Source organism: Geospiza fortis, unplaced genomic scaffold, assembly GCF_000277835.1.
Source record: "Geospiza fortis unplaced genomic scaffold, GeoFor_1.0 scaffold275, whole genome shotgun sequence".
NCBI lineage: Eukaryota > Metazoa > Chordata > Aves > Passeriformes > Thraupidae > Geospiza > Geospiza fortis.
Window position 1 is genome coordinate 4,995,143 of NW_005054341.1, and position 16,741 is coordinate 5,011,883.

At 46.7% G+C, this 16,741-nt stretch overlaps 1 protein-coding gene across 1 annotated transcript in view; it reads right to left on the bottom strand.

Annotated features, from left to right (window-relative positions):
• XRN2 (5'-3' exoribonuclease 2) overlaps positions 1-16,741 on the bottom strand; it is a 33,093-nt gene that overhangs the window by 2,509 nt on the left and 13,843 nt on the right. Inside the window, exons 18-29 of the mRNA XM_031058283.1 lie at positions 15,188-15,295; positions 15,012-15,101; positions 14,463-14,535; positions 13,623-13,706; positions 12,860-12,957; positions 12,703-12,782; positions 11,512-11,568; positions 10,898-10,966; positions 10,665-10,799; positions 9,674-9,801; positions 5,384-5,444; positions 1,380-1,518 (exon numbers count right to left, since the gene is read on the bottom strand). Of these exons, the coding sequence (XP_030914143.1) occupies positions 1,380-1,518; positions 5,384-5,444; positions 9,674-9,801; positions 10,665-10,799; positions 10,898-10,966; positions 11,512-11,568; positions 12,703-12,782; positions 12,860-12,957; positions 13,623-13,706; positions 14,463-14,535; positions 15,012-15,101; positions 15,188-15,295 (1,122 nt within the window). The remainder of the gene's footprint in view (positions 1-1,379; positions 1,519-5,383; positions 5,445-9,673; positions 9,802-10,664; positions 10,800-10,897; positions 10,967-11,511; positions 11,569-12,702; positions 12,783-12,859; positions 12,958-13,622; positions 13,707-14,462; positions 14,536-15,011; positions 15,102-15,187; positions 15,296-16,741) is intronic.

Genomic DNA, 16,741 nt, shown 5'->3' on the forward strand with positions numbered 1-16,741 from the left:
AAGGCTGGAAATGAAGTGCTCCAAGCACAGACTCCTTTATAGGTGTATCCTGCCCGGGATGAAGGGCAGAGCAGGGTGTGCCATGGCAGACAGACTTTTCCAAGAGTCCATTTCCCAGACTAATTAAACCCTGCCCAGACTCCAGCAGCACAAAGATCCTCCCCCAATTTTCCCCTGGGAGCACAGCAGCCCCTGCTATGGATTAGTGCAGTCAGGGATTTATTCCTCTGGCTCTGAGGTTTTGGGTAAACCTGTGTGGCACAAAACGAAAGATTTCTGAAATGTGATCCTATCAATGCACCTCATTCAAAATTAAAATGTATTTTAGAGATCCACTGGTTGGGCCAAGGTTCAGGCCCCATTATTTCCCTGTGATTATGACCCATGTTGTTGATTTCTGCCTCCAGTCACAACCAGTGCTGGCAGGGTTTGTACTGGTGCTGTGCTGTGTTACACACATCTGGGTACTGGGCAGGTGAGCAGGCTGGGAGGAAGAAAATTAGCTTGACTTGTCCTGAGCTGAATCAGGCGCCAGCAGAAGGCACATTTCCAACAGTTTGTGCCTTAATTTCCACATAAAGGACAGGGCAATGGGGCTGTCACCTCCTCCTCCTCCCTGGGGCTGGTCACTAACCTTCCCACAGTTCTGACTTCCACAAACAGGAGTAGAACTAGGAGTTCAACCTAGACATCCAAAATTTATTTAAAATGAGTGCTTAGCAGTGTAAACACCCAGAGTTCTGGTACAACGGCATGTGCAGATCATGTTTTACTGGGATCACACCCCAAAAAAAATTCCCTAAGCAGAGTCACCTGCTACTTTCAAGCAGCATTTTCACTCTGTGGCATTTTCTTGAACTGCTGACCAAGTCACTTGCAATTTTGGATGAAGTTCTCCCCTCACAATTGCTTGTTCCCTTTTAACTGCAGAGAGCTATTTCCACATGTTTATTCCTCTGGGCTAGGAGAACCCAACATTTGCATCAAGCAGTTTTTCAGCTCACAGAAAGCCAATTAAGAAATTCAGGGCAGCAATTCAGGAAGGTGTAAGAATCTACATTTTAAACATGCTGGGGAGAACCCAAAAGGTCCAGTGGGCAGATTTCCTTGTGGAAGACTGGTGGGAATGCTTGCCTCAGGCTGCAGGAGGAGAAAGACCATGCCATGGACACTGGTGGTGCATTCCCAGCATGGGCCTTGTGCCAGGGGCTGGCCAAGGCTGGGCAGTCACTCACCTGTGTGTGGTGACACAGTGACACTAAATCCAGCTCAGCAATGCCTGCCCATGCCACACTCCCTCTGCACAGCCCCAGGAGGGGGAAGCCTTGGCTGGGAGGGGAGCACAGCGCACCACACCATGTGGGGCCCCTCTTTCCTACCTGTCTGCCCCTGTCCATGCGGTCCTCGGGTCTCTGGGGGTATCCCATGGGCCCCATGCCCTGGTACTGGGCTGGCTGGAACTGGTTTGGGGACTGCATCACGCGGTTCCAGGCGAGGAGAGGAGCAGCTCCGGCGGTTCTGCGCAAGGAGAGAACGCTGCAGTGGGAACTGGGCTCCTGCAGAGCCGTCCCACAGCACAGACCCACTCCTGGCTTTGTCTCTTGAGCTGAGCATGGACAGCCAAGTGCTACTGAGAAACCAGGAGCAGGGAATATCCTCCCAAACCCTCCCTAAAGGCCGCTTTGCCGACCTCTTCCTTCGGCACAGCTTGGAAGCTGCGCTGCCACGAGCGGCAAACTCGGCTGCACGCAGCAGATTTTTGCAATTCCCTGGAAGGCTTCCGTGCACCTTTTATTGCAGGGGCAGATTTACTGATCCCAAAGGCTCCCCAGCACCCCAGGAGTAAACATGTGCCACATGGGAGCCAGGGGCTTTCTTTGAACACCCGGACTCTTTCTGGGAGCCCATTCTTCCCAGTTAATTGCAGGTTGCAAATGAATTCTTACGGCGAGCATTCGGAATCTAGGGTAGGGGCCTTGGCTGCTTTTTCCCATCCATTATTCTGCTCAATATGTCAGGAGGTCTGATCGGGAAGAAACCTTTTCAAGTTCTATTGATGCCGTTTTCAATTGACCACGGTGACCTAGCAACATAAGCACTAATTGGCACGGGCTGACTGACATTTGGTGTACAGTTTATATGGGAACGCAGATCCCACATCCATTATGGCCCAGTTTGCCATCCCGGATTACCCACAGCAAGAAATGTTTTCATTTCCTTCAAGTACCCATTCTGACATGATAATTAGAAAGCAACAGGTAGAACGCGTCCAAGATTGTTTGATTCAAAATATTTAGAGAAATGCTACAGCCGTGATCTGGTTGTTACAGCTGAGCACGGCTGAGGGACAATTCCTTAAAGGACTCAGAGCAGGTGGGTCCTGCAGGACAATATGATGTTGTGAGGGAAAAACACGGAGAGTGGAGACAGTTAATCCTTCCTGACCCCTGCTGAAGAGGGACTTGGCTGAGCAGAGCAGGGCCAGGCTGGAGGGAGAAGGGGGACAGCAGAAAACAGAGGTTCAGCATCCCAGATTTGGGATGGGAACAACAGAGGCTCTGCATCCCAGGTTTGGGATCAGAACAGAGACTCTGCATCCCAGGTTTGTGATGGGGACAGCAAGGAACAGAGGCTCTGCATCCCAGGTTTACCTGGTGCACTACACACCACCCCTCAGAAGGAGCCATGCTGTAGTTAAAGCCAAGAGCACTTTACATTTGTGGGAACTAAACTCTCAAACTCAACGTTCTAAGTTCATCCTTTGTTCATGACAGCTTCTTTTGATTTAGTATTTTGAGTGCTAAGTTTTTTGCCCTCATGATTCCTAGAAAACAGCAGACTCTCCTGGAAAAGTGCACTGCTCAGCCATAAGGAAAACTGCAGGGAATTGCCTATACAGCCCCAGCTCTGGGGCTTGCATTAACAATCATTCTGCCTCTACAACAAGTGCTGGTGATAAATATGACTGAGGCTCACAGGCCAGCTCTTGCTCCATGGCTGGAATGGGGAAGTTTAACACAAACTTCTTTTGACATTAATTTTTACTTGGCACAGAGTTTAAACTTTTTAAGTGCTATTTAGTGAAAAGTTGAGCTATTTAACAAATTAAACACAGCACCACTACCATCACTGCTTTGTTGGGGCATTGGTTGGTGATCTAAATCACCTAAGGGTGGAGATCTGTACACAGCAAAGCTGTAACCAAAAAAGAACTGTGCCACTTGGAACACCCCAGGAGCTCACACAGGCACTATCCAGAGTTACACCAACTCAAACACATTCAGCCAGGTCAGCTAAATTCAGGAGAATTTATACAGGAAAATATACCTGTCTTCACACCCCAGCCAATTTGGAAATTATTTCTATGAATGGGTTAAGTAACAAAAATCTGTTCAACCGGATGACACATTTCCATCAGCCAGGTACCACATGTCTCTCAATAAACACTGGACTGGCTCAAGAGCATGGAAAGGACCTCTGCAGTGCCCAGGAATGTCAGGACAGGAGAGAGGGACCCCAAAATTCAGTTTCCCTGCTGCACACCAAGGTGCACCACTAGGTTTAAAAGCAAGAAACCCTGCACAGGAGACAGGAATAGCTGGATTATGGAGAAGCAACTTTACACTCCTGGTTTTTCCCCCCCAGGCCTGGGAAGGAAGAGCCAGCTTAGCCCCTGCTGCACCATTCCATCCCTGAAAGAGCACAGCTGGCAGGGACAGGGCTCCTTGCTCATCCCTTACTCAGAGTGGTGAATCCAGGATATCCCAGCCTCCTGCCCACCCACTCCATCCCACAGGGCTGGAGCAGGGCTGGCCTCTCCCTCAGCTCCTTCCCTCCCTGAGCACAAATCCCTGGCTCCTCTCCTCCATGGCACCTATTGCTCCTGGAGAGCTGCAGCAGCAAGAGGGGCAGGAGTTTGGGGAGCCAGCAGCTCCCAGGGAAAGAACAGGAAACTCAAAATGCCCTCAACAGGTAGAGATGCTTTTTCCTGTACCAAGTGTCTCTGTGTTTAACCTTCTGCTTAAGTCTCTGTGCTTGCCTCTGGGCAGCAACTCAACACCAGCTCTAAGCACCTTTGATCTGCTCCCCAAACCCAAAACCTTCCAAGAACATGGCAAAACTACTTATCCTCAGAGCTGGCAGAGCTTTTCATAAACCCTGCACAGTGTAACAAAGGGAAGGCAGTGACAAGTAACAGACCTGCAGCAGTCCTTCACAAATAAAAGTATATAAATTGGATTTAATTAAGGGGTGGGAGTGGCAACTCCCATGGCCCAAGCAGTATTAAAGTTTGCATTATGAATGAATCTTGCCTTACAATATTCCACACAGATGAGGCACAGGACAAGGGAGCCAGGCTTACTTCAGTGGGGATCAAAATGGTTGCCATGGAAAGTGGCTGTGGAGAGCTCAATAAATTCCCCCAAAGGCCATATTTTCAATGGTGAAACATTTGCAAATAAACCCAGGGGGAAAAAAGCTGGGTGTTGGAGCAGAAACTTCTCTCCCTCCTCCATAAACATAAATAAATGTCATTATTCATAGCTGACACAGGTAGCCTGGGTTTATTGAGCCCACCCCACCGGAGGACACACAAGCCATCAATGAGAGGGGATGCATGTAAAACATCCCTGATTATCAAACCATGTCACATTCCTTCTATTCGATGGCACTTATTGGGCTGCAGATTCCATAATCCTTCCCTGAGTCCCTTCTGCATTTAATTCAGTTCAGCCTTAAGTAGTTAAAGAAACTGTTTTCAGTGGCAACTAATAACTACTGACCTACAGTGACACTGCCCTACAATGGGCTTGTCAGGCCTGAAAAACTTGTACCAAAGAAGCTGATTAGGACTTCAAGAGGTTTGTAGCAAGAATCAATGGCTGGTCTGTGCTAATGCTGCGGCTGTGGCACAGGAATGATAAAAGTGGAACACCATTAGTTATGCCTCATTAAGCTCCACAGCCCTCCTAAAAAGAAATTTGTTTAGCCTGTCCAAAATCTAATGCAGTTTTAAGCTCTCTGTGTTCAATTTCATAGTATCTCAAAAGCTTCAATAAGATAAAGGCCAAAGAACCAAGAACGGTACCAAAGCACCAACAGTAAAGTTAATTTTGAAGCCTGAGTTTTAATGGAAAGTGTTTTTCCCTCCTTTTTTTTAATACAAAGTACTCGAGCCTTTTAAAGGATGAACACCACGTAGTGGGCTCTCAAAACATCAATAAATCATGGACATTAATTAACTCAAAAAACCTGCTGCACAGCAACGTTTCCACAATTTTAAACCACAATATGCAAACAGAGAAGGGAAAACCAAACATAGGGAAGGCTGGCAGAGCCCAGTCCACCCTCCTGGGCACGTTTCACATCCCTCCTGCCTTACCTTTGTGGTGTCTGCTGGAACAAGGGCGTGGGACCTCTCCAGGACTCCTGGGGCCGAAGATCTGGAGGGCAAAATGAGATGGCAAAATAAGAGAGAGCAAGTACAACTCACGAGCTGTGCTCACTCCTCTGTGTGCCCCAGAGATGCTTTTGAGAAGCCAGACAGGAAAGCTCAGGCTGGATGTGCCACAAACACACTCCAAGTCATGGCTTCCTGCTGCTGGCTTGGACAGAGTCCTGCTGTCAACAGAGAAAAAGCAACTTTTTTGGCTCTAGCACATTCAATAAGCTTCATAACAGAGAATTATGAATTTTAATTGCTAGAGCTGGCGTTGGTTAGTGCTCAGATGCTTCGCAGGTGTCTCCTCTTGAATTTTTGAAGATGCAAAACCTCATCTGTCACCCTAACAACTCAGTTTAATATTTATATATTGTACCAGTACATTCATTACTATATAAAAAATACAGGCACTCAAATACACTCCCACCACTGTGTTACCACAACACACCATGTTTGTGACCAATAAAGTCAAAATATGGGCCAGTTTTCCTGACTGGGCTAAGTTATTCTATAAAGGCAACTAAAACAATGGCCAGAGCATGGAATAAAGTGGATTATTCTGTTTTATTCACGTTTGGGTAAATATAATTATATTTAGGATGCAAAGGATAAAGCATTCACTAAAACAAAACACAAATACATTACCACCAAAGATACTAAAGGTACATTTAAAAGTTACTGCGGGCAGTGATAATACACTAATAAAAACCTATTAATGATGTCTCAGATAATGGAATCAGACTGAATTAAGCCTTTTTGGGTAAAACCTTGGCCAGAGCCCCAGTGCTGGCGTGCAGGAGACCACCCACTCACCCATTGTGCAGGGCTGGTTTGGGTGGCACAAACAAAGGCCAGGCAGGAGCAACGCTGCTTTAACAGGGCCCGCAATTAAACGCTTGTTGTCCTTCTAAATAACCTGGTCAGCAAACAGGATAAAAGCAGCAGCTCCTCAATAGCACCCAGGCAGCCCCCAGCACTCGGGGCCAGCGTCAATCAAAAGCTCCAGTTTCACTGACACCTTTGATGGCTTTCAATGGCCTTCAAGTGTGACCTAATTCCAACAGCTGGTTCCAGCAGCTGGATAATGGCCGGCACACGGACACCCTGCCGTGCTGCCAGGGGCCAGGACATGGAAGCCTGGCCTCCCCTGGAAAGGGGAAGGGGGAAACGTAAAATAAATAAGTCTGTGCCTCTCTCCTAGCTCTGACTGGATTGTCTGTCCCAGCCCCAGCAAAGAACACCAAATAAATTCCCAGCCCCAGCAGCTCTGCTCTTCCCAGGAGCCTGCTGGGCAAAGCCAATCCAGCCCATAATTCTTCATTTATCCCCCATGCAAGGTTATTTATTCAGCTTTACACTGATACATACAACTACAGCAACCAGGGTATGAGCCTGGTTTTACACCCCCAGATACACACACAGAGCTACCAACCAATGCTCCTCAGCTCCTCTTTTCCAGCCAATTTCCAGCCTGAAGCAGACCAGGACAGAGGGTAGGGAAGTGGCACTTCCCTGCTGATCAGCCTGGGAATCTCAAGGGCTTTTCCAGGCCTGAACAGGCTGCACCCACACAAAGCCATGTTTATTTTGGAATACAAGGGGAGGACACCGGAATCCACAACGCTGTTTCAGGGGAAAATGAGCAGTTTTTCAACTGGAGGTTAAAATATTTTTAAAAGTTTTGGACAGCCCTTGAGTGGCACAACTTTCAATCAAGAATATCCTAAAACGACTCTCTGTTTCTGATAATTTCCAAGTTCACAGACAGCAGCAGCACAGAAACACAGGCAAGATCTTGTTTGCAGACCCTTCCTCTCCATGTGAGCAAGGACCCAGGTCTCCTGCTGCAACCACACCTTTCTGCAGCTCAGTTTAAGCAAGACTTCAATGAAATCATCATCAAAACATTTAAAGCCCCCCTACTCATTTGTATGGCTGATGGAATAACCTCGGAGGGAGAGAGTCTGGAGCAGTGAATTGTACTTCAGAAAGGTACAAAACGGGAGAAGGAATGACAATTAATATTTTTTTAGCCTGCAAAACTTAGGCATTTCCCAGAGCTATAAGGCCAAAGAAACTGCCTTTTCTAGCAGCTCCTCAAGTAACAATTTATCTAATCAGGGTGGCAATCAAAGAGAAGATTTTGTGTTTACTGATTGCACTAATCAAAATCACTTTTCCAAGGCAGCTAATTGACAAGTTTACTGCCTGCCACGCAAGTCATAAATCAGATGTCCTGCTCTGCAGGAGCCAAACCTGCCATTCCCAGAGCGCTGCCACTCTGCACTTGACTCCCCAAGTTATCAGCACAGACAATTATTCATCAGCTGAAAATTGGCACATCCAAGGCAAATCAGGGAGCACTGGTGAGGAACACCCCCAGCCCTGAGGCTCTTGAGGAGGAGCTGGCTCCTGGCTTGACCGCATCGCCCTTCTGGAGGCTGATTTTACTGCAGCATGTGTATGAAAAACACCACACACCAAGTGGAAAGTTGCTCTGCATCAATCCCACTGAATGTGGGGATTTTGACCCCATCAGCTGTGGTTTTTCAGGGATGTGTGGGCTGTGGGTGCTTCCCAGCACAACTGCAGTTCTCTGACAACAGTACAGCTGATGAACACAATTTGGACACTGGAGAGAACCTTGTGTCATCCAAGAGGCCTTCCCATTTCTCCTGATTTGATTTTCTAGCTGAAGGTACCAGCACTCTGATGAAGACATTGGGGACTGAAGAGATGACTGCAAAAGGGAAGAAGATGCTGTGCTGCCACATCTAGGAACATCTCTGGGGACTCCAAGCAGAACATTGCTGAGGGGAATTGGCCCAAGTGCTCATGAATTCCCAACCACACTGTGCAGGCAGACTGCTCCCACTCAGCAAGAGCCTCACTGCAGTGGGGTTTGGGGAGCTGCTGACACTCCTCATCTTCACAGGTCTGCTTGGCACCAGACCCACACAATCCATAATCCAGGATGTGTTATGATCTTTGGGCAGGTGGACATCCAAAAGGCTGATCCCAGCAGAAATCCAGGGCTATGCCACCTGGAGGTGTTCTTCTAACAAGGGTTTAAGCAAGTCTGACTCTACTTGGTAGAAGAGGAACTGAGGCACAAGTGGTTCACTTGGCATTGACAGTCCCAGGTGGGCCAGGCTGGGACCTGACCCTCCAGCCAGGCAGCAGGATGGGTCTTGGGAATGGTTCTAGGGAGCAACACAGCCCTCAGGCTGTTTGATCCATCCTCCTGATGGACATGAGCTGTCCTCAGGCCCCAGATAATGAGGCACTGAAAGAAACCATCTCCAAACTCTAAGTCAAGCGCTGCCGTAATCCGTTGCAAAGACCTGATGCCGCAGTCAGTGCAAATGAGAAGTTAATTAGAGTTTAAGTCTAATCTCCTAGGACAGCCTTAGCAGAAGAGGGGGAGCACAATCCAGTGAAGTGCCAGAGGACACGTTTGCAGTGTGCAGCACTGTGGTGTCCCATGAAAGCAGAGTGCCAGGAAGTGGCTCCAGAGAGCAAGGCTGGCACACGACTCTGCACGGTGAAGGAGCCTCCACGAGGCAGCTCCACCTGGCTCCTCTCCCTGCTGCTCCACACAACAGCAGCACAGCAACCCCTGCCTCGTGGAAAAAGCAGCACAGGGAGGAGGGAAGAAAAGCCCAACCAATTGCTCTGAGGTTTGCCAGGCACACCTGCAGAACAGCGACCGGGGACGTCTGTGGCGCTCCGAGGGCGAGGGAGGCCCGCATCAAAGAAAGCCACCAGACAGTTTTCCAAGGCCAACAGATGGACTGGGATTTCTCCTCTAGCAGTTGGTCCAAGCCTCCCCAGTTTGAACCAGTCTATGGCACTCCCTGCAGAGTACTGCCTGTTCAGCACAAGGGGCTTAGGTGCCATGAGGATGAGAGCTTGGGAGTGCTCATTGGCAGGATCAGGTCCAGGGATGTGGGAAGGACAGAGCACATTGGAGCATTTCCCACAACACATCAGGACTCAGCAAGAACAGCAGCACAGGGACTGCTGGGCTCCCAAAAACCTCCCCAAAACCATGTAAACATTCTCTTTTTGGAGATGAATTTGGATGCCTGTCTGCTAGTTCTGCCTTCCCATTCCCCACATTCTTCTTTCCAGATCGTATTTAAGCACAGATAAATAAGTGAAATAGATAAAGAGAGGTGATGTTTAGACCAACCCAGCTGTGAGAAGCAGGAAGCAGAGGGCACTTACTTGACAGCAGTTTGGGGATCTGCTGCTGGCTGCCCATGAGGGGCCTGGCGTAGGGGCTGCCGTAGGCTCCGAGCGGCACAGGGTTCGGGTACATCCCTGGCATGCCCCTGTCCCTTGGCATTGTGTGCCTGTTATGGGAAGAAATGGCAAGGCAGCAGGTCAGGATGCTGTGCTGGGCTCCATCTCCCAGCACAGCTGCCTCCCAAGCCCATCCCACACTCCCTCTTTCCTCTGAGCCAGGGATGCACTGGTGGATCAGGGCCCAGGCACATCCCAACACACACATGGGCCTGAGGAGCTGCTGCCAGGGAAATGCTCAGGTTTCCAATGGCACAGCTGTGCTTTTTATTGTGACTGTGGCATGCAAAAGGGTTCTCAAGTGCAGCCCCAGGACAGCTCTGCTTTTCCTTCCTAAAGGGGAGTGCTTTTCCTTCTTGCAGCTCCCCCAGAGCTGTAAGATGAAGAAGGTATTTTCTCTTCCTAAGGAGACACTCCAGAGTCCAACTTTATTTGCCAGTCTCCTTTAAAACATTCTCTTCTCTGGCTCTGATAAATGCATGGCTCCTTGCACTCCCCAGTATGGAAACCGATTTAATTTTTAAAGCTTTTCTGTATATAAAAGCTTAAAAGACATTCCTGTCTTCATTAGCAGTCTTAATTATCACTTGTGCATAATATTCTCATTGTACCTATAAGCAAGCACCCACCAAACAAATTTTTAAAAACCCCAAACAGCAGGAAAGTGACTTAGAACTAGCTGCTAAGAGGGAAAAAAAAAGAATCAAAAAGCAAACAAGGCATTACTGCAAAATCACTGTAATGTTCAGTTTTCAGCAATATTGAATTTAAATATCACACACTGAGGTGTCCAACATAGAAAAGCACCTAGGCTTGGAAACTCCATGCCCAATCCCTTCCTCTTTTTTTGACTTTAAAAAGGGAAAAGGAGGGCAGTGACCCCAGCAAGGCAGCAGTAACCCCACAGCCTTACCCCAAGGTTCTGAACGCTGACTGGTCCAAATGCACTGGTTTCCTGTCCCTGTTAAAGCCAAGCTGTGGTCTCCAAGGCCTGCCATCATTGTTGGTTTTTTCCCAGTCTCCTGGCTTCAGAACTGGAGCAGGTTTCCTGAACAATGAGAACAGTTCCATAAGTACTTGTCAGAGCAAATACTCAGATGGATAAATCAGAATTGAATGATTTGAAAGCTGACAGCTGACACTTACTTTGCCCCAGGTAACACTGTAGCCTTGAAAACAAAGTCTTCAGCAAATTGTGGATCTTTGAATGAGATGCTAGAAGAAAGTATTTGAGGATTAAGTTCATTGCATAATGGAGACAAAGTGAAATAGCAGTCACTGCTTTGTGACCAAGAAAGCTAAAAGCAGACAGAAAGCAGAATAATCTCACTCTTCCAGATGGAATTCATGTTTTCCAGGACCAAGAAAGAATGAGGGTACAAGGAAAGAGAATAATGGCTCCCTGGGAAATTCAGCCTGACTGCACATACCACCTCCAAAGACAGGAGGAAAAATCCTTGTGACAGAGAAACGGGGAGCAGCACAGAACAATTCCAACCTCCTGATAGTGGCAGATGGAAAAGCCAAACCTTTCCTTTAACTCATCACCCACAGGAACTACATCTCTATTTAGGACATCCTTCCTACAGTGCCCTGACAAAGGGTAACTCAGCATTTATTACTTCTCTGCACAGCTGTTGCTCTGGCTGAACCAAGCTGTGCCTCTCTGCAGATAAAAATGACACAGATCACAAGTGAATTTCAGTGTTTTGGGTGCTGCACTTTGCACACCCTTGCATGGAAGCCCATAGTTTACTGACCTGACTGCAGAGTTCTGTGTCAGATCCCGCAGCATGGGAACAGGAGACTGCACCACCCTGGTGAAGAGAAAAACCTCTGTCAAAACACCACCAAACACATTTCTCACCATCTGCTGCTCTGCCAACTAAGCCTGCAAAACACTTATTTCAAAGTTAACTTGCCTTTCCCCTAAACCAAGTACTTCCCTAAGCACTGGAGTGACTGAATCCTTATTTCTTAATGTCACCTCTTTTGCAGCAAATGTGTGGGGATTTTCTAGGATCTGTCTAGGGAAGGCAAGGCCAGAAGAGATTTCTTATTCCTGTTCCCTCCAAGAAAAACTCTAACTTGGTGATATTCTTCTCAACCATGACAATGGAGAAATGTCTATTAGAGTGATCTGAGGCACATTTTCTCTCCAACCAAGCCAGTGTTTGTGCACTTAATGCAAACAAGGCACTGAACACCTGCTTGTATCTCTGAGCACAGTCAGAGAAATGAGTGAAATCCTACAAGGTGAAGATTACACTGACCATTCCTCAGACTGGATGGACTCTCAAGAAAACTAAAAGTATAAATATTCTTAGTTTGTGTAGCTGGGAACAGCCCTGATTTTAGTGCTGCAGACTAAATGGACAAAGCCAAAATATATCTAAGCCAAAATATATCTAAACTATCACTACCTGGATTTTTCTCTGATGTAATGAAGATTAGCATATAAAAAGCAGAGTTTTGGGGTTTTTAGGCAACATGCACTAATGGGAAGTCACATCAGCTCACATTAACATCCACACAAAAGCAGAGAAGCCAAAACATGACCCTACTGAACCAGGCCACTGAGCACTACCCCTTTTATTATCCAGGCCTTGTTCACCTCATAAAACAATAACTAAACACATAAAAATCAGCCTTCCACAGGCAAAATGACAAACAAACAAAGGTTCCACATCAAATAAACATATGCATTAGAGTGCTTTAAAGATATCTGAGGCTGCTTTAAAAGTCAAGTTGAGAGGTTAAAAAACAGGACCATAGAATGCAAATTTCACTGAGCTGGAAGTAACACAGGCCTGCTCTGAACCCTCAGACCTACACACGTGGCTTTGTCTGGAGCTTTAATTTAATCCTTGTGGGTACAAAAACATTTCTGCTGCCATAAGAGCAGGAGGGGCCCTCTAGCAGCAAGAACCCACCCCAAAGGCCACACTCACTGATCTGGCAGGACGGCGTTGTCGTTCAGGGTGAGCTTTCCCTGGATGCCGTGGCACAGCTCCGGTGGGATGTCCACTGCCTAGGGAGGAAGTTTTCAGCTGCAGCACTTCAGACCTCCCATCTCACCATTTCCACTGAGCAATAAGTGCAACCTACCTCTGTGTTCTTGGTCTTGTACTGCTCCACAATGAAGTCACAGAGGGGATGGTGCTTCCCGACAAAGAGAACATCACCGCCAAGGCTGTTCCTCCTGGCTGGAGAAATGATGGGAATGGGGCAAGAGTTCAGGGGAAAGAGGGAAGGAAGGAATGCAGCAAGCCAGCAAGGCTGTCCTGGTGACACCTCCACAAAAGCTAAGTTTCCCTGTGATTTAGGAGAAAGATCTGAACATTCCCTGAGAACACAGGAAAGACAATGTCTCCCAAGAGCAGGATGTGTTTGGTCCCAAGGACAGCTGGCAGGCAGTAAAATAATGGGGATCTTGTGTTCAGTGGAGGAATGGTGAATTTAGAATAGAGTCACACTGCAGATACAGACAGAATTGATAAAAACCAACCCCAAACCCCACACACCTCCAAAAATCATGTTTTTGCTTCAGAAGTAAGATCTTTCTGTGGTTTTATTCAAACAAAACCTGTTGGACTCAGACTGAAAACCTAAACCTCCACATTTTACCCACAAGAACCAGATGTTATTTCTGTACAACAGAGAAACAAATACTAGCCTTTATAGGCCGAACAAGTGTTACAAAACAAATCCACTGAGGATCACTCTGATTATCAACAGCACCCCTGAGGAAGAGTCTGTCAAAAACTCAACCCAACCAAACATCGAGGACACCTTCTTCATTCATTTACGCTGAATTTCATAGGTGGCAACAAAATACCCCAGTTCTTTAGCCAAACACCCCAATTCTTACTCTCTTCAGGAGTGAGGTCAGGGTACACTTCCTCCAGGGCAGCTCTGAGGCGTCGCTCATCCACAAAGGGCAACAATGCCACACCTGGCAAAACCAAAACAGTGTTTCCTCCCACTTGTTGAAAAAACCCAGAACACCCCCAAAAACAGACACCAGCACGGCAAGCTCTGATAAGATTCCTTAGCCAAGAAACAGCTAGAACAGTGTGAATCTGAAGGAATCACGTTTTTGCTTCAGAAGTCAGATCTTTCTGTGGCTTTATTCAAACAAAACCTGTTGCACTCAAAGCGAAAAGGTAAAACTTTAATTGCAGTGTAAATTAAACCCAGCCACAGAATCTGGCAGACCTTGGAAATTAACATTCTCTAAAGAAAGGAAAAGTTGCATAAATGCTGTAGCTCTTTTTCAATTTTTTGTATGCTCCAAAATATTTCTATATTCCCCAAAGTATTTTTGGCACAGTACTAATGAGCCACTGATTGTGCAGAACAAGATCCATTAATTAAATGCAAAGGAGACAAAAGACAATTACACACTGAGGCTGATAAAAAGAGAAGAATGATTACTCTAGTTCAGGACAAATGAACAAATCTAGAATGACTGCTGAAATTACCAATAATCATTGCCAATCCAAAACCAGCTACTGATTCATAATTCGCTCTTCATACTGATTTCTTTACAAAAATACACCTGCTGTAAAATACTTGTCCCCACAACAAACAACACAAGTTACCTTTGTGCAGTGTTTTCTCACTAAGATAATTTTCCAATTTTTTTCTATTTTTACAGGTTTTTAAGACTAATATCTAAAAATTAACAAAAGGAAAGTTGAAGTTTCACCTTGCCAAGCATACTTCTTCCCATTCAAATCAATAGCAAAATCTTCAGGGTAGAAGTCAATGATGCTTGATTCCTGGAATTGGAAAAACAAAAATCACCCTTAAAGTCAGCTTTGACATGGGTTCAGAATGTCACATGGTGCCAAACAGAAAGGTCTTTGATAACACAAACAGCTTTCATTAAAAGCCATTTAAATACAAAGTGAGGATGGGCACTTGCACTACTCAGAGATTTAAAACAAGAAATTAAGGAGGAGAGAAAAAATAGGATAAGGAGGAGAGCTAATTAGGGTAAGCTATCTGCTCCCCAACTAAGTTTTGGAAGATTTCTGGAAGAAACTAAACCATCTGAAGTGTAAGAGAGCTGGGAAATGACATCTGAATTCCAAGAAATCACTTTTAAGGATTTTGAAGAACCACTGCAATCTTCCAAAACCTTTCCCTCCTGGTCTGCAGCATTTCTCTGCCTGAAGTGAGAAGCAGCAGGTCTCCTTCACACCAATGCAAGATGACCTGAGCTTCCAGACAGGAAAACAAGAAGGATTCTCACTGGGTCTGTCATGAGTTTCCTCCACGTTGGCGGCAGGAAGTTTCCACTGGCGGCCGGGAACACCCCCATCAGCTGCTCAAGAGGCTTGAACTGTTGAGAACAGACGAGCAGGTGTGGGACACTTGGAATGAGAGGGCAAATCAGCGGTGAATGAGTTGATAAATCAGGAGCCCTACCGGTTTGGAGCCCTTCTCAAAGTCTGAAGGCATGTCTGCAATACCCTCGAAGTCCGAGGCAAAGGGAGCGTAGTGGAAAGGGTAATACCAGTTCCAGGATGCACAGCCCTGGTGGGAGACACAAAAATCAGACATATCAGCAAATTAAAACCACGCAGCCCAGTCACCAAACATGACAACGTGGCAGAGAGCAGTTTACACCGCTGTTTTCCACAGCAAAACCCCGATGCTAACTTGGGGAGGTGTGGGAGCAGAGACCCCCAGCACGCCCTGCTGAGTGTGCAAATGTGAACAGTATTTGCTGCAGACATGCTGAGAAGCATTCTGGTTTTCACTGGTGCTCCTCTCTCCAGTACCAGCACTACTGCACACTTGGAGTAGCACTTTGCTCTTCCCCTCTCCTTCTCCTGCCTTGAGCAGGGGGGAATACAAAGTGTCTCCTCAAAAAGGAGAGAATCAAGCAAACCAAAACACACCAGAACACTGTGCACCTCCTAAAGGAAACACGGCTCCAGAGGGTCTAAGTCAAGCTTTCACCTCCTCAGCTATTTTTCTTAGCAGCACCACTTGAAACAAAAGCCCACTACTATTCTGACTTTCAGTTCTGAACGATTAAATGTCAACAAGGCTCCTCCAGTGATATTTTTGGTATACAAGTACAGCACCTATAATTATTCTCTGCAGTCCTTCGGACAGACTTGGAATGTTTCAAAAGCCAGGTGGATTGCTTTCATTCTTCTTTCTTTTTTTTTTTTTCCTTTTTTCCCCCCTCTCCAAACAGATGTTCCCTCTAGTGGGACATGCCCTGCATTATTAGCTTTCTGTAGGAACAGAAAGGCATGCAATATATTCTGGCACAAGTTTTATGGACAGCCAGCAGTAGTTACTGGAGTCAATTTCTATTATGGCGAGAAGAAAAAAAGCCAAAGATCCTCAAGCAAACCTATTTTGAAGTTCCCCCAGCCCAACAGCTTCCTAACCTCATTTCCATATCAGCAGGGAGTGATTTTCCAGCTGCTCCATCCCCATACAATAGACTGGAATGGTCTTGTGCTCTTGTACCACTGAAGGGAACACTTTACCCACAGCTCACCTGAAGGCTCATTTCTACCCCTGGAGGCAGGTGGGCACATAGACAGTTGTGGGAAAATACCCAGTCATGATTAAAAAAACACAGTTGCCTTGTGCCCAGGATCCTGATAAGTCCCACCTATAAAGGCATCCAGGTGACATCTGTCCTTCACAAAAGGAAGTCATGCACACAAGGATGTGGGGAACTCAGCTTCCCTGCAGACAAGCTGCACCAGAGCTTGCAAACCTTAAACTTGATGATTTTCACCCCCCATAACATGAGCCAGAGCTCAAGTTTAAGGAATGGTTAGAGCAGGAGGGAAGGGGACACATTCCCACTTTGTTCCAAGGGGGGAGTGAAAAATCCTATTGGAAACTGCACTTTGTAGGCACCTGAGGTATCTGTCCTGCCTGTGCTCCCAGCTGGACAGGGGGCAGACACTGAGGAAAAATACAAAGTTTTAAGAACACAGACCTGTGTGG